Below are 22,117 nucleotides of genomic sequence, written 5' to 3' on the forward strand. Positions count from 1 at the left end.
TCGCTTTGTTCCCGGTGGAATTCCAAAATCTAACGTTGATTTGTGTGCATTTTTTTGTCCGCCGACCAATCTTCGGCTGCTGCTTTCTTCGATGATGATGGCGCGATGGTATGGTATGATGGTATAGTAGTAAGATGGTGCTGATGCCGGGGCTAATGAAGCCCGGCTTTGTCTTATTATAGTTTGTATCTTTTGTGCAGTTCAGCGAACTTTTGTTGTTGCTGCTGGATCGATATTCCGATATTTTGGCGATGTCGCAACTGCTAAAATTAGTTTGAAATTTCGCGAGATCTCTCCCTTCCCGATTCCCTATTAGCGTAGGTCATGCTGTTCTTTTGGAGCGCACTCCAAGGTGTCCAAAGTGGAGCACCGTGGTCCACTCCATTTGTTGCCGGCTTTGCGTGGGGGTCTTGAACCAAAGGCTAAGAACTTTCACGGTCTGAGATCATAGCTCAGCCACAGATCTTGGCCATATGATTTAAATGGTGGTATAAAAAATCAACACCTGAGCCCGGCTTGGCCCAGTTGGGCTGACATAATGCCTTGATTATCGCACTGCATTATATAAAGTAAACAAATAAAATTGTCACAGCACCCGATATTTCGTGACTCCGCAGGAAAATGGCCAAAAACAATCGAAGTCGAGGCTATAAAAATAGCCTACTGAGCAGTTTGCCGAATCGGAATATGCCAAAATCATTTCCCCCCTTTTTTACAGCACCTGCCATATGTGTTGTGTGATTATTCAATTCAATTCAAAAAACACAACATTTGTAGCATTAGACATTATTGTTGTAGCTGCAGTTTGATTTTCATTTTGCTAATCGCATTTCAATCAATTTCATTTCAATTGTCAATGGCTCGGAGAGTAGGCGCTGCACTGAAAATAATATTATGGTAAATTAAATAGTTAATTAATTATTTTTTTATATTTTTACTATCTACATTTACGTATCTACATTTTATAAGATTGTATTTTAAATTGGTTTCTAGAAAGTCTTAGTCTTAGTCATTCATTTTTTATAAATTAATTTTGTTTCTAAGACTTCAAAGCAACCAGTATAGATTTTAAATATAGTATAGTAACAACAAAGGTTACTTTTTGGAATTCCACAGTTTACTACCCATATTATTTCTATTCCCCTTAGTTTCCGCTTCTATTTCTGTAAATAATAATACAAATTTTGTCATAAAAATGATATTAGGTAACCACAAATTAAACATATTTCTTCCTGTACCTAATTCGCGGGCGAAGGGGGCGTGGCTGCTTCTGTTTGGAGCGACATTTGCCGCAGACACGCATGTCAAGCGAATGCGTCATGTGGGATATTCAAATTTCGCTTTGTGTTTTGGCATGTAACGCATAAATAATCCAAAAACCCCCAAACCGAGCTCGAACTCAAGATAGTTTTGTTCCGCGTCGCTCATACGCACAGTGGGTCGTCAAAGTCAAAGTCCAGACGCTGTGAGCTGCATTGGTAATTGAATCGCCGTGTGGCTTTGTTTATTGAACTAGCTGGCAAATATATTGTATCCACAGCGTTCGTACGCTGGTCTATGATTATTCATGGAATGCTCGCTGATTTATCCCTATCCCCTAGATTTCAAAAGTGATTTCATGCCGTGTGACGTCAGCTGCATCGGCTATATAGCCATAGGCCCAGTTGGTATGATCGTCGGACTGTCAGAAAAATTGACTTGGAGGCCTTGGAGCTCGGTGCTCCATTAGACGCAAAGCGACTCCGCGTCGCCCACGCACTTGATATCCAGCAACAACAATGGCAGCCGTGGCGCCAAAAAAAGCTAGTTCAATTTGCAACTCCACTTTCGGGTCTTAAGATCTCGAGAGCCGTTGTTGCGGCTCATATGCCATACCAGATACCATCGAGTGCCAGACACTTTTTGCAGGCGAGACAAATAATTACAACGACTTTGATTTTTTAATTAATTCGAGCCACAAGGCGAGCGCAGAGATACAGATACAGATACAGACGGCTGTAGATACAGATACCCGACCAGAAATCATATGCCGGACTTTTATTATCCGTGTGGGCCGGCCGGGCTTGTTGTTTTGTTTCTGGGCTTGTTGTTTTGGTTTCTTGGCTTCTAATGGATTATGAATATGGCTGCATACCCTATTTGAGAGCTGTATACCTAGGGCAGGGGAATGGTTCTACAATCCAAAGCAATCTCTTTGTTGAAGATTATTTACGCCGTCATTTATTCGTAACTGCTTAGGAAAGCTTGTTATAACTTTTTTACTATTAAATAAAAAATAAATATGTAAAAATAATGGGACAATTTAAATGGGCGGAATTAAAAGTTTTAAATTCCGTCTGGACTCTTTTAACAACTTATAATAAACATAAGCTTACTTATATTAAAACAAAAGGATAAATAATCATTTTTATAGGTTTTTTATAGGTTTAAAAATCGGTAAAATAATTTTCAAATTTTTAAAATAAGTATTCTTAGGTGAGTAAATATTTTCAAAAAAGGTTAATAGTCGTGCTTTTATTTCCAAGCTATTGCCCTAAGGTAAGTGATCTAAGGCGCGCTAATTAGGTGGGTAAGCCCGAAATGAATCATTGATATAGGGGCCGGAATCCAGACCCCTTCTCTTCCGGCTTTAATGAAATAATGCCTCTCCCTTCAGCGAAGGGTATCAAAAGCCGTGCACTTGGCCTTTCTCCCTTGCCTATCAAATATTTGCTTTTCCAGCTAAAACCGCTGACTCAAATGGCGAATTGCCTGGAGATTTGATGTATTATTTTTAGATGTGTTTATTTGTCTCGATAAAAATTGCTTGGGGTATTTTAATACATTTTGAACTGATCGAAAACTGTCGAGACGTGAAGTTATCTAACTCCACTTTGAGTTGAACCCGCTTCGCACTTCAAGACACAACATGCCAAGGCCGAGCGCAAACCCTTTCGAAAACGAGCGGCCTAGCACCTGGGGTATTTATCACCCACTTAGTGGTAGAGCCAGAGATGCACTGTGCGATCTTTAGACTCGACTGCCTGGCAATTAGATTTAATTATGCTATGCAATGGCAGGTATTCGCAGTACATGTGAGGCATAGGAGTTCGATTTTGGCGCGTGACAAGTGCGGGTGGGCCTGTGAAATCGGCTTACTCGAGGAGAGCCCCCCAAAGTAGATTAAATTGGACCAAGCAGAACTGGCAGCAGAAAAATACGACGAACCCGGAGCCGAAGCTTTGGCGCTCGCTTTTGAACCGAAGCGGTTTCGAATTTGAAGTTTTTAAACCGTCAACTAAGCTCGCTGCGAATTTAGTGGCAAACGAGCCAGCCAGTCGACCAGACACACACGAGAGCGCGAGTTTGAAAGGCGAAAACCTGGCCCAAACCGAAAACAAAAAACGATCGCACATTGCAACGAGCGTGGGCTGCAATCGGAAGTGTTTGAATAATAAATATTTAAAAGATACACAAGCCCAGCAGCTGGAGCTGGAACTGATTGCCAATAATGAAGATAGCCAAAATTGGCCAGAGCTGAGAAAAAGATAATTCGGAAAAATCTTGTGCGTGTGTAAAGAGCCGTGAAAAGCCAACGGCAAGTAAATTGCAAATTAAATCGGGAGAAATATTCGAAAGCACCGGAGGATCACCATGAAATCGTGGCTGGTAAGTTAGCTCCAAGCCAGCCTTTAATCAGCGATAAGTTGTGCACAAGACTTAAGACGGTGTGGAATGAAAATCGGCATAAATAAAATACGGGTGACTAGGCTTCGTCCATGTTGACCTCGTCGCAGCGGTTCTTGTTCTTCAGCAGATAGGTGGCCAGGTAGCTGACCGGGTCACTGGGTCGATCCCGGGCCAGGGCCTGCAGTCCGTGGAGCAGGATGGGGGCCACCGTCTGGTCGAGGTACTGGCGCACCGGCAGCGAGTTGGCATCCGGACGGGGCTTCTGGCAGGCGGCAAAGGCACTGGGCGCCCCATCCGCCGACTGCTGCGAGTTCGAGTCGTTCTTGGTCAGGTCCCCACTGGCGTGGAAGCTGCCATCCCCCTGGGACATTGGCATTGCGGGTCTGCGGAATGCATCAGTTAGAGCCTTAAATTCTTAAAATTGAGTAAAGGGTTTTCAAAACGTCAGGTAGCTGTTAGATTTTCGATTAATTAGAAAACACAAAGAATATTATATCTTAAATTTTTTTTTAATTTTACTTTGTACCCTTGATTTCTAAGATCTTTTTTCAAACTTTACTTACAGTTAAATTTATAAAATATATAGATTTTTTTATATTTTTCAAATAAACTGAGCTCCAACTGCTTGGAATCTTCCAAATAGAATGATGGGCCCATAGGACTTGTTCCGACAAACTACTGAAATTGAAGGCTTGGCCTGCTAAGCGACAAAAATGTCACAAAATGGAATAAGTTACATTTGTATTGCAGCTTGTAAAACTAGAAAATATATAAAAAAAAACACAAAAATAATTAAAAAATCTTTTTATAATTTTTGAAATAATTTTAAAATATTTAGAAAGTACGTTTTCTGAATTTTTAAGAACGTGTTATTACAATAAATTGCAACTTGAAGTCAAGTTGTCATAAAAACGAGCTATATTAAAAATCTTTAAAGTTGTAATAATTAAACCGAATGGCTAGATTAATAGAATATTCATTCTACTTAAGAAATGGTTATGGATAAAGAAAGTGTAGCTTAGGAAACCAAAGAACACAGTTTTTGTTGTCCCCGCCTTATATTGTGCTAACTGCTTTCGATGATGTCACCCAGAGTTTTCCCATCACATTGTAGCCGGCTTTCGGTTGAATTTCAATCACCCTTTGTGGGGTCGTAAATCCATCCATACTCCCATAGATAACCGCCTGACCTCGACCCGAAATTTATGTGAAGCGACCAGGTTTTAAGAGCTTCGTTCGTCTTATTTTACGGACTAGCCAAACTCGGGGAATTATCCACGGCAATTATCCCCTAAGTGGGGCTACCAAGTAACCCCCGACTAATTAAGCAGTTGGAGAAGCAGAAGGGGACCAAGTGCAATGCCCATAAATTTATGGCCCCCCTTGCAAGCTTGTCGCTAAATTTGATTTCAAAACAAAAAACCAACCAGCCGGTAACCCTTGATCGGTGGGGCTTCATAATCCAGTCGGAGCCCCTCTACGACGATTGGCAGCCGTGTAAACGTGTTCTAAGAGTCGTAAAATCAGTGTAGAATCGCCTGCTAAATTGTTTGCTTATGTTTGGCAACACTTTTCTTAATTGCCCCCTGTAAATCACACAGCATCTCCCGCGCACCTCCCCGCATGGATCTGTCGCTGTTTTTTTTTAATACGAAATTTATTGAATAATTCATGGGAAGTGATTAACACATATTTCGCTGCGAGAAGCGAGAAACCTGTAGTTTTTGACCCATATTCGAGATAATTTTGCCAGAAATTTGAATACGAATAGAAGCGGTCAGAAGGCAAATACAAATCGGAGGGTAAAATTGACGGGGGTAACGCTAGATGCCCTAACCGTTCTCGGAGGCCTCAATCATTCGGAGTTTCGACAAAAGTCGTGCATTACACGGCGGCTTCCCCCAGATATTGATCAGCGACGGGGAGCTAGAGAAATGAAGAGCCCGCCAAAGGTCACTGGCATCTTGTGAAGATGATGATGAGATGATTATGATGACGGCGATGATTAAGGGCTTTGCAGCTGAATACTCACTTGTATCTTTGTATCTGCTTTAAGTGGGCAGCAGCACGTGGGCCTCACATCTGGTGGGTTTTGAAGGGAACTACGGAAAGGGCCCACAAATCAAAACAAACCAGCTGGGAGTAAAAACCCAACTGCAGCCCACAATTGCGCAAATCTCTAGCGAAGAAAGAGAGGGGAGATTGGGGACGGAAAGAGAGGGAGCCAAGTATATGCAAATCAGTTGGTGAGGCATCAAACAACCAAAACAGAAAACAAAGACCTCAAAAAACAGAGCATTTCTAAGGAAAATGGGAATCGAAGAGGGGAATACCTTAAAGTAATACCTTAAAACTCATTTTTTGATCTTGATAAATATATTACCTCAGGTATGGTTATATTTATTAATTTATTTTAAAATATTTTTTAGTATTTATAATAAAGCAAATTATTATACGAAACAAATTATGCTATTGTTCTGTATATCCCCAAAACAAAGTAAAAATTCGTCAGTATAATGAATATTTTTATGACAAATATAACCAACTTTTTATAAGGCCGAAATGCCCAATCCCTGTTGTTAAAAATATGCCCATAAATATATCTCACCCCATTCTAGGGCACTCGCAATGAAAACAAAAACAGACCAGGGCGAAATTAGCGCAACTGAATTAATTAGCGCGATGGAATCACTTGCCACATTTTACTTTTATTATTTATGCGACCTTGAGGGAGATAGCCAGCTCTGAAAAAACAGAGTGACAGAAATGAATTCAAATTGTCTTTGCCATTTTGCCTCGCACTTTTCTTCGCTTTGAGAGCCAAAAAAAAGAAATACCAGACTCCGAAACTGATTAGTTGCCCTACGATAATTATGCAAGTCCCTCCCAGATGGATTGATATATGGGCGGGCGATTCGGGTTTCTCATGTTTTCCGTTTCACAATTACCCATTATTAAATATCATTTCAAATGGAACCCGCCCCTGCCGGCGGCTAATTCGCATTTTGTTTTTCTGCATTTCACGCATAAATTATTTGGCCATAAACTGTTTTGGCCACAGACGATCGATGATGCTGGAACTTTTACACTTTTTTGGCCACATTCCGCCGACACATCGAGATATCTTTCTATCCCACCGCCTGACCCAATTCCCTTTGTTGGGCCCAAAAGGAAGGTGGCTAATCTACCTGGCCACTCAACTACATCTTATATTCTATATATATATAGTATTTGACGATGGTTCACACGCCGGAGAATTTGCAATGTTTTTTTAATAGCCTTCTTAGCAAATTAGCAACAGCTGCTGTTTTGCAGTCGAATGGGAAGCGGAGCCAAATGCGGTCACAGCCATAAGTGGCGGGTCACCTCTGAAGTGAGTGATGTGGGAAGATGTTCTGGGTGAGACTCGCCGGCAATTAATCCATTAGGTCACCCATGAGATTGCAGCTAAAGAATACTTACGTATAGCTGAGAACTTACCCCTATAATTTTAGTCAATATTTAGTTTTAGCCTATGAATTCCCGCAAAAACTTGTAGGTTTTATTCAAATTGCCCTGGGGTGTTGGCCTGGAATCCTTTGCCTCTTTGAAATTCCATTTCCTTGTCACACTTCTGTCTGTCCCGCCCCGAATTTCTGACTGGGCATAACTGGTATCTGACAGCTTGCAGTTGTTAGAGTGCAAACGAGGCAACCACGCTGGCAACCAGAGGCACAGAGACACAGAGACACTATTGCCCACACAAGAACTGTCGCCAGTTTATCGGGGAGAATAAGAAATATATGCGGCGGTACTACCCAGCGCACAGCAAAAGTGAGTCCCACGCATGGGACACCAGTTGAATGCCAGATGAGGGAGCTGCTGAGGGGCCGGAGATGCTAATCAATCCGCTTGGCATCGAAAGTATGCCAAAGTCAGCCGGCTGGCCTGGCCCTTTTTCCAGATTTTCCAACCCAGTGGCAATGGCAATTTCACACAGCGGAAAATGGTCTTTAAACTAGCCGGTTTTTATTAAAATGTGGTTTTTAACCAGTGTAAAAATAATTATATTTTATTTTACATTTATAAGATACCTTTTAGGTTTCCAAGCCATCAAGAAAGCCATCTTGAAACTATAAATTGCATTGGAATTTATGTAGATGGCGCCCAAACAGGGACATCATGCTTGTGCCCAGTCCCCTCTATACATTTTTCCAAGTGCCTCAGTTCGAAAGTAAAACACCACAATTATCACACATAGCTGGCATTTTTGCATATACCGCTGACACAGATGGCGCCCGAGCAGGGCCATGCGGCTGCCAAAAAATGCGGCTTTTCCCACAGCGCTCGGGCCCACACTCTCCGCCGGAGTTCATTTACACGCAGCGCGCAAAACAGAGTCGAATTCAGCGCCGGCAATTACTATGATTAATTTCGCTTGATATGTGCATCGGGCTCTGGCTCCCAGCTTATAGCTTTTAGCTTTTCGGAGGCCCAGCTCAGGCGCAATTATGAAATACGCCTTAGCATTTCCAAGGGGGGAGTCGCCGCAGAAGAAGTTGCATGCCCGCACGCTGACAATGAAAATTGGGGGCGGCGCGGGGCAAAAACAACACTTTATACAACACGAAATTAAAACACGAGCGAGCAGTGAACAACACCGCCTGCATTGGCCCATGTCGAAGTCGAAGAAGTCGAAGAAGTCTCGAAGTCGTATCGAAGTGGCAGCTGAGCTGAAACTTAATGCGGTTCGCCAGCAGTGTGCTCGTGCAGCTTTCACTCTCTTTTGGGGCCGAGTGTCGGCCGGAGGTTCGGTTTTTTGGCCACTATTTCTGGGGCGGAGATGGCCAGCTTGCCCATCAGCTGGCCAATTGGAGCAGCCAAGGAGGAGCTCCCACAGCTGCCAAGTGCCAAGTGCAGTGCCAAATTGCGGAAACATTTTTGGCGACGAAGCGCGTCGCTCAGAAACACAAGAAATCGGCGCAAAAAACAAAAGACTTAAGACACGAACTCGCCGAGATGGCTGGATGAATCAACAGTTGGCGTCGGCGCCGTTTGGTGCCACATCAGGTGGATTTTCCACTTGGTTAGCGGGCCACACTTTTCCTCTCTTTCGACTCCCGCCGCCACCAGATGTCGACCTTCATCATGGGGCATTACCCAACGCCGATCGGCGCACAGAAACCCCGCTTGGTTCCACTCTTTCACGCCTCGGCAAATTGGGCGCAGCCGAGCCGGAAAATCAGAGAATCGGAAGATCCGCAGACGCCCAGAATAGTCGCCGTCTGGCTGGGGTTCTTGTTGTGCAACTGATTTATTGGGTAACCTAGCCATCTCAGATTCTGATCATTTATAGGTTGTTTTTTTATATTCTGTAGATAAAATTAATTATATAGAATTTAATTTACTTTATAAAATCAATGATTTTATGCTTTTATGTAAGGAAATTAGGCGGAAACTAGGCTAGAAAATTTGTACATACATACATTATTGATTTCTTTTTAAATTAGTCTTAGAAAAATATATAATCTTAATTTTTACTTGTGCCTGAATGCATCTCCTTCTAAGGATTATAATAAAAACCTTATTTTCTTGTCTCGTTCTCATTATCTATTAAAAGTGTTAGTTCAAGTCCCAGTAAAGGAAACATAAATCCGTTGTACAAAATAATAAATAAGTGAGCCAGCACTTCAATATGTTAAATACGATACCTAGAACAGTTTTTCAGAGGCGACACCATGTAAAATCCGTAAAAAGAAAAAGTGTCGAACACATAAATTCTAATTTTTTACGGCTTGTTACAGCTTTCCAAATACGGAGAGTTCTAAATGAATTGTGGGTGCTTTTCAGAGCTGAACTAAACATAAAACTAAATTAAAATCAACTGGTTTAGACAGGCTGCCATTCTGGTTATGCAACTGTGCAGCCCATTATGCAACTTTAATAATTGTGTCAACTCGACAAAAGTGAAAAGTGTCGGAAGTGTCGCCCGGTGGAAACCTTTTGGCGCCGCTTCGCTTGCCAGCTGTAATTTATTATAATTTTTGTTCGTTGAGTTCATAGCTCTGCCCCCGAATGGTCCGCCCACGTTCGTCGCTTCTGGATGACCTTGGCGGCATGCATAAACCATGTGCATATGCCTCAATAATTGTTTATGGCTCTCGCTGATGAGCATTTGTTTTGACAGTCGCCCAATGCATGTCAATTGCATGATTATGGCTTAATTATCAATTCAGTTCTGGTGTTTTATTGAGTTCCGTTCTGCTTAGTTCTATGCGTGACTATTGGGGCTCGCGCGCGTCACATCCACTGCGAATATTACAACACCCATTCACGCAACACTCACTCGAATAATCGAGTTATCACACCCGAGTGCCACAAATATGGAGAGCAGCCGCTTGGAAATGAAAATGATGCAATGAATTGCAATGCAAGCTGCGGTTAGAGCTGGTTAAGATGGGGGCAGGTTATGCAAAGAACTTAATAAAGTGTTGTCTCAATCATTTTAAATGGGAATATTAAATAAATAAAATAGTGAAAAAATATAATTGATTATAATTCAGAAAACTTGTGTAATATTATGAATGTAACCTAGATGTTTTTATTTCTTTAATAATTTCTGAACATTTATTGTAATTTATAGATTGATCTCAATTATTAATATTATATAACTTAACTTCAAATATGTTTAAATAAAATACAGTGTTGATTTTGTGATTGCAGTGAATGATAAAAAAATGGATCTTCCATTATATTTAAAATTTATGTGTAATGTCATTCTTTGAAATATCACTATATAAATTATCACTCCTCTTGAAACAGAATGATATACTCATAATAATACTAATAAGATTTTTCCACCTCCATCAGATTTATGAATATTGTCATCACCCCGGCAAAGCGAGATCTGATTCAATTTGCAAATTCTCCAAATGCAGTTGGCTGGTAAATTCTATAAATAGCGATTAGCAACGGGCAGCAGCTGTCCGGCGTAAAACTGGGTTACTTAGGGGCTGTAAATCAAGTATCGCTAGTGCTGTGGATCGGACGAGGTGGCTTTCGACTGGGACAAACAAGACAGGCAGCCTGTGCTGCGTGGTCGCATTTGCTCGAACTGGCAACTCAATTCAGGGGCGGGTTCTGGGAGCCCACACCATCGACTTGGCCATAGTTGGAGCCTGGCCCGAAGGCACGGCTGCTGATCGTAGACACCATTAAGTGGATTGTATAACTGCTTACAATGTTCCTATATAGTTTTCGTACTGTCTTTTATTTTTGGTGGAGCTCCAAGACAAACAGGAAATGCCGCAGCCAAAAAATCGTTGACCGAAAAAGGCAAACGCTTTTTTGTGCTTTTACTCTGTTAGTTTTTGTTTGCCTTGCTTTTTTTTATTTTTAGCAAGTTACGAAAAGTCAAACAACTAATGAAATTTAATACAATTTTGTACGGCAGATCTTTGCTCTTGTTGTTGTTTGACAGCTGCTTCCCACCGCCAAAAATCTGCGGGCTCTGCTCGAAATCTGACAGCGAGCTGTCAGTCAGAGTTCCCCTTCGAAACCCCCCTCTTTAATAATCCGAGTGGGTGTTTTCTATCCGCCAGGCACTCGAGTATCTTTCGGCTGCTCTCAGTGTAACTCAATAGTCGCCGGTTGCTGTTGGCGGGTCGCATTCTTGGAATTGATTGTGCCTAATGAAATGTTTCATTAGCTGAATATAGGGTTTCATGTGCTGCGCGGCTGCCGTGTTTGTGGAATTTGAGCAATTAGAAATTATTATTTGCTTCGGTTGGCAGCTGAGTCCCAGGGGCTTAAAAAGCTCATTGCCACAAAATTTGTGATTTGTAATTATTTAATAAAATTTAGACATTATCATAAAAGTCCCCGCTTAACGGAAGTCTTATCTCCATTACTTTAATCTTTGTTTAATTAACGGCTAATCATAAAATTAATTGACTCAAACAACAAGTTCGTGTCTTAAGTCTTTTGTACCTTTTTAGATTATACTCCCGCTAAAAAATTTGGCTGGTTTTTATTCGTCATTTATTTGTAACAAATCTTAACAAAATGTTTGTAATGGCGGGGGACCCAGTTAAAATGAATCATCTTTGCTGTTCTCTTAGTCCACAAGTTCGTGTCTTCAGTCTTTTGTTATTTGCTAGAGGTGGATCTTCCATTTTTGGTTATTTGTTTTCATCATTATTATTAGTGGGAAAACATAGTTTGCTAAATATGAATCATCAATGTTTTTCCTCTGAAACTCTAAGAAAATATTTTCGGATCCAGCTGGTTTTTCCCCTTTCGATTTCTGTGGGTTTTCTCACCACATTATTCATACTACTTGTCTTGAAGATTATTTATTATTTATGGACTTTGCTGCAGCCTGGCTTTAGCCTGCGAGATGAACTAGATTTTCCACAGCCGATTTCTGTGGGTTTTCATGCCACAAAATGCATGGCAACCCATGGCGGAAGCAGCCGTCAGCCGCATAATCAAATCGAAAACGGGGAAATAGCCACATGGAAATCCATCACAACATGCATACTCCCCGGCGAGTATGCAAAAACACTCCCAGAAAAAATTAAAACCACCAAATCGGAACCAAGCCAACTGAGCCAAAACAAATACGATCCACATGGGGATCGATTTGAAAGGCTATGGGCTTCATTAGCTCTTTGTTCGTGCCCAGAATGCAGGCAAATAAAAAAAAAACTAAACCCCTAAATTGGAATTTTCCCCGCTTCATTTATCATCTCTGGTAAATTTGGAGCGAACTGCGATCGTAATTGAAGTGAGTTTTAATTAAAAAGTGAACTGTGATCAGGCGAAGGTCGCCAACAATGGGGAATTATGATTGCTTTGTTTCTAGCATTTTGCAGAATTCTTTGTTCAGCCCGGGTTTTGGGGTCAGCTGAGCAATTTTAGGTTGCGTAAGTTACAAAAGGGGGGTCCAAGGTGGATGAGGAGGCTGAGGGGCCGAGATGGTTGCGCAACGGAAAGAAACTCTTTTATTTTTTTGTTACCATTTCGGCGGGCAGCAGCAGCAGCAACAACAACTAGCGACTGACAATAAAGTAAACAAAATTGCGCGCCAAGGAAAACGTGATTTTCCACTTTTCATCGCGCCCAAAAGGAGTTCGCCTCGTCGGGAGTCATCTCGGGCGATTCTCACGTAACCAAAGACTTTGCGGCAGCAACCGCCAATGCAGCATATGTTGCAGAGTGGTTTCGGAGTCCAGCCGACCAGGCAACCGGTTCAGTTTAACTGGCAACTTGGGGCTCCCAAATCGGGGCAGAAAAATTTCATTCATCGAGAGATGGGGCCCCAGACGGTGGCCACTTTTACTCTCGATTTGGCCAAACACAGCGGAAACAGTCGCAATAATTTGCTCGCAATTCATTTCGTTGCGTTAGCCGATCAAATAAATCTCCATCTGCTCGCACGGAGCTTGTAGATAATTTTGGTTATGGCCACTGCGACTCGAACACGCGAATATCTTGCGAATGGACGCAATCTGTCATATTTTTCCTACGGGGGAGGGGATGGAAAAGTGACGGATTAGATGTGTGGCCGCATTATGTCATTGGTCTTTGGGTGGAAATTCAATTAGCAGTTGGTCTGAGAAAGTCTTACCTAACACCAGACTATTAATATGCCTTTAATGACTTCACTGATATTTTAAAATAAATTAAACTTGTATCATGTTAAAAAAAACACAAATTGCACACAATAAAATAAATAAGTTATAATTTTGTGTACTAAATGCAACTTAAATATTCCCCAAAAACCATTGTGGAAGTGAAACGTGGGAGGGTTTACATGTTTGAGCTGATGTAACTACCTCCTTAATATAAGATTAATAGCCAAGTTTAGTCAGGTGACAGGTCAGCCATAAATCAATAACATTATATGAATATTTTGCATATGAGCTGGCCCCCAACAATGTTGACCCTGTAAGGAAAGTTCATTCTCTGCGGTTCAATTATTTTGATTATTCCGAAAAGTGTCTCAACAACAATTAATTAAAGCGCCATAAATTGCGCCGAGCCAAGACGTATGTACAAAAAACAGGCGAATAACGAAACGAGCACGAAATTAAAATAAAAATATCAGCGGCAGCCGAAATTAGCCAGCTAACTTGGCTCAGAGCTGCTCCACCCCCACAAAAAACCCCTTCATCGAAGCAATGGAAATTTATGACGGAATGCTGAAAGTAATTGAAGCGCAAATGATTAAGCGTGCGGGTGGCTCAGGCATTAGAATAATTGCCAGAAGTATTATTATGCGAGCTCCAACCTTAACCATGAGCGCGGACAAACTGGGTAGTGATGCCGAGCCCGAGCAAAGCCAAATCGAGTCATCTGCATTACGCATACGCCACGTGAACCGGTTCGAGTTTACGACGATGTTGCGGCTGATGTCTTCGTCGATTCAGCTGCTTGCCACTGGTGCTGCGGCTGTGAAAAACACTTTCACATGCTGCATTTCCGCACGCGGATTGATGAAATGTTGCACAGCCGCATCTCGTGCCATTGATTCCTCACTGGCCAGTGTCACCTTGACTCTGAAACGTGCCACACACTGTGAGAAATGTTTGGGGGGAAAGGCACACCGATTTTGCGGAATAATGAAATGTTATTGCTTACTAAAAAATAAGTAACACACGATTTACTAAAGGTACGCAGAAATGTACGTACCCATAAAATAAAACCTATTTTCCTCTCTGTAGCCAAGCTGCCCCACCGGAAAGCCGCTGGCCATTAAGGCGACTGCCTGTTTTGGTTTGGGGCAGCTGCCGGCGGATGTGATTAGTTTGAAATACTCGTACCCGATCCTCGAGGCATGCCCCCACTTTCGAAGCTCCGCTCACCACTCATCGAGACTTTACTTTCAGCTGGCTCTGGTGGCCCTGGCAGCAGTGGTTTCTGGCAGCCAGACTCCCAGTCCAAATCAGTACCACATCCAGACGGACGAGGGACCGGAGAGGTACTTCCGCTTCCAAACGGACAGCGGACAGTTCCGCAAGGAGAAGCGGCTGCAGGATGGCACCGTCATAGGTGAGTGATCGACGAGTGATTTCCCTGGTGTCGGAGGTCGTTGAACCTGTCGAATTACTATCTTTTCAGGCACTGAAGCCTGGATCGATGCGGCTGGCTATCTGCGCCAGAAGGACTACATAGCCGACAAGGAGGGATACCGGATACTCAAGTCCAAGACGATCTACGTGGGTCTGGGCAGGGCAGTTGAGGTAAGAATATAATAATGTATAATATACAAACTACTGCTTATTTCTTTGTATTTTTTTTTAAACTTTTTACTGAATTACTTCTTGTTGATTCTTAATTTTTCCCCTAGGACGCCATCAAATCTACGAAGGCGGCTCCTGCCCAATCGGGAGTGCTGGTGCATGGCGGCTCATCGGGAGCTTCGGCCAACAGCCTTGGCAGCTATCAACGTCCCAACTATGGCTATGTCTCCAGCACCACATCCACTACGACTGCGGCACCTCCGCCACCACCAGCTCTTCTGGACATCGAGGACTCCGGCGTGGGCAAGCTCAATTACCTGCCGCCCGAGCAAGCTGCCAAGATTGAGCCGCAATCGCAGCTGGGATTCGATCACTATCCGGACGAGTTGCCGCGGGCGAGAGATCAGTTATTGTCGCCGCTCCCAGCCACGCCTCTCAACCCGCTGGTGGACATCCATCCCAATGCTGAGCCTGTCCAGGACCTGGAACTGAATGCCATCAATGTGTACGATGCTGAGGCAGATCGAGCCTTTGGCCACGGGCAGTTTGGTGCGGTTATCAGCTCCACAACGGCCAGACCGCCTTCGCTAGACATGCTTCCTCCTCTGAGTGCCCACCGGCGTCGCCTGCGTCCGCGTCCCACTCCCTCGCCCATAGCCATCGCTTCGAGTACACCAGCGCCCATTTCTGGCGCGGATTTGTATGGCTACTCCACGCCGCAGCCCTTTGCTGCGCCTGCCTACCAGTTTGCTCCGCCTGCCGCATCCTCCGCCACGGGATACGGCTACTATCCCCCGCCCCAGACGCCACTGGAGGTCAACTCCCTGGAGGCTGCTCTACTCCCGCCCCTGCCTTCCAGCTCACATCGAAGACGCCTGCGCCCAAGGCCAGTCCAGGGTAATCACCTGGAGGGTTTGGCCGCCTCCGAGTACGATGGCGTGGGCGTGACCCGCAATGGATTCCGCTACGTGCTGCCCAAGCAGTATCACGAGGAGGAAACGAATCCGGCGGATGGAAAGCGAGCGGGCAGCTTTGGCTACGTGGATCCCTTCGGCATCCGGCGGGTGGTCTACTACAATGCAGCTCCTGGCAGGGGATTCGTCCATCGGAATAACAACCAGTATGTGGGCGCCAATGGAGCGCCCTACGATGCTCCGGGTCCCGCGCAGCTGGTCAACGAATAGGGAAGCCTTCCTGGAGATTAGTGTGGGTCGATTTATTGCGATACTACTGAAAATGATCTGAAGATTTAAGTTAGTCGCCGTGTTCCATGATAATCGACCCATGCTGATGAAGGTGCTGCACTTAACCCGACTCCCGACTCACTCAACGAGGCACCAAAACTAACCGTAGAACCTCAACCAGGGGAAGTCCCCACTTACGATTAACCTGTACATATAACCACGCTCAAAGCCTCCCCTTCTCAAGAACCCACTATTTCACCTTCTTCGCTGCACGCACACACACAAAGAAAACGACATCTGTGTTAATTAATTTAATGCTTAATCACATTTAAATGTAACATAATTTATAACTCGAAACTATGTGCAATTAGCGCTTAGCATAGGTCTATTAGGGGCACTCACTGCCGCCCACGAGAGCCAAATTGTGCATGTGATTGGGGAGAAATCGTTTCACGTATTAATCTTGCCATATTAACGAGAAGTAAATAAATACAGCCCTCTGCTCATCCCCTAAAACTCCCCATTTGCCCCTTAGCGTAATTCAAGAATTATGATCAACCGTTTTTTGGCCAATAGCTGTTCATTTGAAAGGAATGAATACCCGTTGCCTGGAAACTTTAGCCAAGTAATTCGAAATATTATTTTGTGTATCGTTAAGAAGTTTGAAGATAATAAAAATGTATTTAAATTATATGATATGTTGCATTTTATTTAAGTTATAGAATAATAATATTGCATTTGCCACTTGAATATTTTTATCATTGGATAACCTTATGGCTTAAATTTTTAAATACTGTACAATTCAATTAAGAATACTAAGTGATTCTGTCAATTATGGTTCTCTGTTCTTAGTTTCCATGTATGGAAAACTTTTAGGCCTGTCTAATATTTATTTATAGTGTATCCCCAGAAGTTACTAAGTGGTCTGCGCGGATTTATTTTTTTGGACCCATGCTTATTTTAAACACCTCCAGTATAATTTTGTTCATCCTAACGTCCACTTTTATTTGGAAAGTAAAGAGGGAACTAAAGAAATTTACACGGCCCCAGAGAAGGACGCCGACTTGCCTACATTTCAACAGTGATACGAAAGCTTAAGAATTCGATAATATATAAAATAAAATAATAATAAATAAAATATATTATTTTAAAGCACTGCACACTACATAGTTTCCCCAATAATTTTCTGTCTAAGACGGCGTATGCTTCAGTCCGCTGTCAATGTTTCGGAACGATTTGTCATAATCACACCGATATCGTAGGGAAAACAAATCCGATTGAAACGTTATCAGCGCGACAAACACACCACCCGGCGAATCTTATCGGAGCGAGCTAACCAAACAACCCACAAAAGTGACTCAGTTGTGGAAGGTAAGTGGAGCAATGAAGACCTTGTTTCTGCCGGCGCTGCTTGTTCTTTTGGGGACCTTTTGTGCCACGGAGGCGGCAAATATCCTGTGCCTGGTGAGCACGGCCAAGCACAACAATCCCGGCTGGTCGAGGCCCCTTTTCGACGCCCTGGTGGCCAACGGTCATGCCGTACTGGTGATCAGTACAGCCCCCAATCCGGAACCAAAGAGGCAGGTGGACGGTCTGTTGTACTACCATCTGCCCAACGAGTATGATGTGATGAAGAAGCACTTCCTGCGCAAGGATACCCGGGAGTACCAGCAGATGGTGACCCTCAAACAGCTGCTGGTGTGGTACGAGGTCCTCTTGGGCAGCTGCCGATCCGTCCTCACCTCGGATACCTTGAGCAGCAAGACGCCGGAGCTGGTCGCCCAACTGGCCGTGGACTTTGATCTGATAATCACGGACGTCACCCAAGGCATGGAGTGTCTCATGGATGCGGTTCCCATGTGGCGCTCCAAGCCGGTGGTTGGCTTGAGTGCGGGGAAACTCACGCCAGACTTGGTCTCCCTGCTGAAGGCGGAAAACACCATAAATGCGGCCAGGACACCGCACCACATAAGTCAGGTTCCCAAAAAGATGGGCTTCTGGAACCGACTTCACAACCACATCCTGTACTATGCAGAGCCGCTGTGAGTTCTTAATTTTCGTAGAATGTTAGGAAGATCAATAACCATATTATTGATTATTGCCCAGGATCCATTTCTTTATCGTCCGACCTGCGCTCAATAACCTGGTGACGACGGAAAATGCCTTTCCCACTCTGCAACTAGTGCTGCTGAACACACATCCCACCTTGGACTATGTTCAGAATCTCCCACACGGAGTCATCGAAGTGGCTGGCCTTCACATCAAGACTGAGGTCAATCCTCTGCCCACTTACATACAGAAATTTACAGAGAAATTCATCGATGGCATCGTGTACATCAATATGGCCTATATCGAGTATATGGATGGTCAGGGAATCCAAGCTGTGATTAAGATGATAGTCGACAATCCCAGCTGTGGGTTCATATGGAATGTGGAGGAGCTGGAGAAAATGCCGCCAGAGAAACCTAATTTGTTAACCCTTCATGTGGATCAGTCGCTGCAGCAGGATATTTTGGGTGAGCTCAGAAGCTTTTACATTTTTTAACAGACTAAAATCAAATTTTTATCAACCATTTTTAGCTCTGCCTTACGTTAAAGGTTTTCTGAATCATGGCGATAGTTTCAGTCTACTGGAGGCAGTGCACCATGGAGTCCCCGTTGTCGTTCTCCCCCTAAAACTGGAGGAATTTAATGTAAGTTTATCCCAATATTATGTCTTTGAATAAAGACAATATTTCACCTTAACCCTTCAGAATGCCCAGCGTGTAGTGGAACGCCACCTGGGAGTGGTGGTTCAGGCCAAGGCGTTTAATCACCGATCCCTGACTGCTGCTCTCAGGCGGATCCTAGACGACGAACTTTTCACGAGTGCTCTGTACCACGCTCAGCTGAAGTTCCGAGCCCGTCCGCAATCCCCTCTAGAATTGGCAGTTTGGCACGTGGAACAACTTATCGCAGAGCCACGATTCTTTAGGGACTTCGCCCAAACTGAGGCCTTAGCCCAGAACTTCTTTGTGGCCCACTCCCTGGATGTGCTGGTGGTGCCCCTTATTATGCTCTTGGCTGTGGTTATAAGTGTGGTCCGTCTAATTGTAGTCCTTTTCACGGGACGTGGCAAAGATAGGCCGGATCCTAATGGAGAGATGGACTGTGAGGCACCTAAAAAGCGCAAAAAGATAAAAAAGATAAAGAGTCCTGCCATGAATATAAAACTCAATCAGAGCAATGATGTAAAGAAAGATTTGAATGAGGAGATCGTGGGGGAGAAGCATCTACTTAATGAGGAAGAAAAGCCTCTAGAGGAGAAGAAAGATAAGTAAGATTGGCTTTATGTGCTCTGTTTTCATGTACCAAATATAGTAAACACCAAGAAAGACTGGCAATAAATATATTTAACGATCTTCCGAACATTGACTTATTAAACAAAATCCGCTTTTGGGTATTTAACCTAAATAAACCAAATAAAAATAATTTGAAATGTCTGGAGAAGTATGTACCTTATTTGTATCCATGATCATTGATAAGCTAATTCAGTGAATTAGGAAGTCGTGTTAGGCTAAGCTTAGTTTTTATATGTTTTACGGTTTGACTATAATTTTAAAATAAAACAAATTGTAGAAAAACGGAAATTATATTTTTTATATTCAAAAAATTTACTTAGGGTTTTAAAATCTATTTAGTATTTTTTGTAGAAAATTTTCATCAGATAATATCGTTTACACCCCAAAAGTAGGCCATTCTGTTCGAGCGGCGCACTTCGGAATTTTCCCATTGTGACTCTTAAAAGTACCTCTTAAGAGAAGATCATCTCAGGTAAATCCGAGGTAGATTCACCACAGGTAGGCAAGCCTCCAGCCCGGCGTGAGTTTTTTTCCTTCGTCAGAATGCTAAGCCAGCAATAAAACTCCCAAACCCACGTAACCTTCAGTGCATTTCGAGAATTTGCCGCGAAAAGAACACTGAATCGAGGAAGATGCTGACCAAGTTATTGAAGGTTAGCTGCACATCCAGGCAGTGCACCTTTGCCAAGCCGTATCAAGCGATTCCAGGACCACGAGGACCCTTCGGAATCGGGAATCTCTACAACTATCTGCCAGGCATCGGTTGCTATTCCTGGCTGAAACTGCACCAAGCCGGCCAGGATAAGTATCAGAAATATGGCGCAATCGTCAGGGAAACTATTGTTCCAGGGCAGGATATCGTTTGGCTATATGATCCCAGGGATATCGCCACTCTGCTCAACGAGCGGGATTGTCCGCAAAGAAGGAGCCACCTGGCATTGGCCCAATATCGTAAGAATCGACCGGAAGTTTACAAGACCACCGGCTTGCTGCCCACCAATGGCCCGGAGTGGTGGCGCCTACGTGCCCAGCTGCAAAAGGAGCTGAGTGCCCCCAAGAGTGTGAGGAACTTCGTCTGCCAAGTGGATGGAGTGACCAGAGAGTTCCTCAGATTTCTACAGAAGACGCGAGAGGGAGATGCCATTGATATGCTGCCCAAACTCACCAGGCTGAATTTGGAATGTGAGTACAGATCAGCTCCGAAATTAAATATTCCATCAAGTATTTGAAATTCAAATCTGAAAGGTAACAATGTACCGTTCATACGAATTTCTTGAACAGGGTTTATCCTAAAAATACATTTTCTGGGTCTACGGTAACGCAAAGTATTTTTATAAATGACGACAACTGTATTCATGAACTTACTTCATTTTTCTAGTATTTGTAGTTCCAAATTTTATTTAAATTTATTCGACATGGTTTCTTCTATAAATACCTTACAAAGGTTTATCATAAAGTCAGCTTCTTTTCATATGCTCAAGTGATAACGCCTTACTTGTAGTGTTGAAAGGTACATTGTTACTTCAGGATTCGGTGGTCCTTATAAGCAGTAAGGAAATGGATTTCTATAAAATTCTAATAAAATGTTTACTATACTCACTAGTAACCTGCCTGCTTACCTTTGGAGCCCGCCTGGAGTCCTTTTCTGCCAAGGAACAAGATGCCCAATCCCGCTCCACCCGCCTGATGCATGCGGCGGAGACCACCAACAGCTGTATCCTGCCCACGGATCAGGGTCTCCAACTGTGGCGATTCCTGGAGACACCTAGCTTTCGCAAACTAAGCCAGGCCCAATCCTACATGGAGGGTGTGGCTCTGGAACTACTAGAGGAGAACATCAAGAACGGTTCAGTGGGATCCTCACTGATCTCAGCTTATCTGAAAAATCCAGAGCTTGATCGCAGTGACGTGGTGGGCACGGCTGCCGATTTGCTCTTAGCTGGAATAGACACCACATCGTATGCCTCGGCATTCCTGCTCTATCATGTGGCCCGGAATCCGGAGGTACAGCAGCGAATCTATGAGGAAGCCAAGAGAGTGCTTCCGAAGCCCAAGGACCCGATATCTATGGATGCCCTGAGGACGGATATCACTTACACAAGGGCCGTCCTAAAGGAATCTCTGCGCTTAAACCCTATATCCGTGGGTGTGGGCAGAATTCTTAACCAGGATGCGGTCTTTAGTGGTTACTTTGTGCCAAAAGGGGTGCGTTTTGAGGCGTTCAATAATGATTATATCAGAAATAATAGATACAACTTATTCCCAGACCACCGTGGTGACCCAGAACATGGTGGCCTGTCGCCTGGAACAGCACTTTCGGGATCCACAGCGCTTCCAGCCATACCGTTGGCTCCAGCATCGTAGTGCCCTCAATCCCTACCTGGTACTGCCCTTCGGTCATGGAATGCGTGCCTGCATCGCCCGCCGTTTGGCCGAGCAGAATATGCACATTTTGCTTCTCAGGGTGAGCCAGCGGAAACAGATCAGCACTCTGCGATCCCCAGAATTATTCCAATGTTTTGATTCGATTTGCATTTTCAGCTGTTGCGTGAGTACGAATTGATTTGGAGTGGATCCGATGAAGAGATGGATGTCAAGACGCTGCTTATAAATAAACCCGACGCTCCCGTTCTGATCGAGTTGCGTCTGCGCAGCGAGTAGTTGTAGATAGGAGTTCCCAGAGGAAAAAGACTGAGAG

At 43.7% G+C, this 22,117-nt stretch overlaps 4 protein-coding genes across 5 annotated transcripts; 3 read left to right on the forward strand and 1 right to left on the reverse strand.

Annotated features, from left to right (window-relative positions):
- The first annotated feature begins 3,092 nt into the window (after positions 1-3,092).
- LOC108035451 (uncharacterized) lies at positions 3,093-16,771 on the forward strand. Its single transcript, XM_017111089.3, has 4 exons — positions 3,093-3,648; positions 14,541-14,703; positions 14,773-14,894; positions 15,002-16,771. The coding sequence occupies exons 1-4, from the start codon at positions 3,634-3,636 to the stop codon at positions 16,076-16,078; spliced, it is 1,377 nt and encodes a 458-aa protein (XP_016966578.1). The 5' UTR covers positions 3,093-3,633; the 3' UTR covers positions 16,079-16,771.
- On the reverse strand, positions 3,629-4,389 carry LOC108035452 (protein dpy-30 homolog). Its single transcript, XM_017111090.3, has 2 exons — positions 4,233-4,389; positions 3,629-4,052 (listed from the first exon to the last, which is right to left on the reverse strand). Exon 2 carries the CDS (start codon positions 4,043-4,045, stop codon positions 3,746-3,748), a length of 300 nt encoding a protein of 99 aa, XP_016966579.1. The 5' UTR covers positions 4,046-4,052; positions 4,233-4,389; the 3' UTR covers positions 3,629-3,745.
- Positions 16,772-17,294: 523 nt separating the features above from the next.
- On the forward strand, positions 17,295-19,479 carry LOC108035687 (UDP-glucosyltransferase 2). The gene is made up of 4 exons (XM_017111404.3): positions 17,295-18,120; positions 18,185-18,594; positions 18,659-18,771; positions 18,832-19,479. The coding sequence occupies exons 1-4, from the start codon at positions 17,462-17,464 to the stop codon at positions 19,396-19,398; spliced, it is 1,749 nt and encodes a 582-aa protein (XP_016966893.1). The 5' UTR covers positions 17,295-17,461; the 3' UTR covers positions 19,399-19,479.
- A 537-nt stretch (positions 19,480-20,016) lies between these two features.
- LOC108035341 (cytochrome P450 302a1, mitochondrial) lies at positions 20,017-22,105 on the forward strand. 2 transcript variants are annotated; one of them, XM_017110927.3, is made up of 4 exons: positions 20,017-20,601; positions 21,023-21,624; positions 21,686-21,883; positions 21,961-22,105. In XM_017110927.3, the coding sequence occupies exons 1-4, from the start codon at positions 20,052-20,054 to the stop codon at positions 22,078-22,080; spliced, it is 1,470 nt and encodes a 489-aa protein (XP_016966416.1). In that variant the 5' UTR covers positions 20,017-20,051; the 3' UTR covers positions 22,081-22,105. The 2 variants fall into 2 exon arrangements, with proteins under 2 accessions (XP_016966416.1, XP_050742021.1); XM_050886064.1 differs by lacking the exon at positions 20,017-20,601 and adding an exon at positions 20,818-20,929.
- The last annotated feature ends 12 nt before the right edge of the window (positions 22,106-22,117 follow it).

Source organism: Drosophila biarmipes, chromosome 3L (assembly GCF_025231255.1).
Source record: "Drosophila biarmipes strain raj3 chromosome 3L, RU_DBia_V1.1, whole genome shotgun sequence".
Classification (NCBI taxonomy): Eukaryota; Metazoa; Arthropoda; class Insecta; order Diptera; family Drosophilidae; genus Drosophila; species Drosophila biarmipes.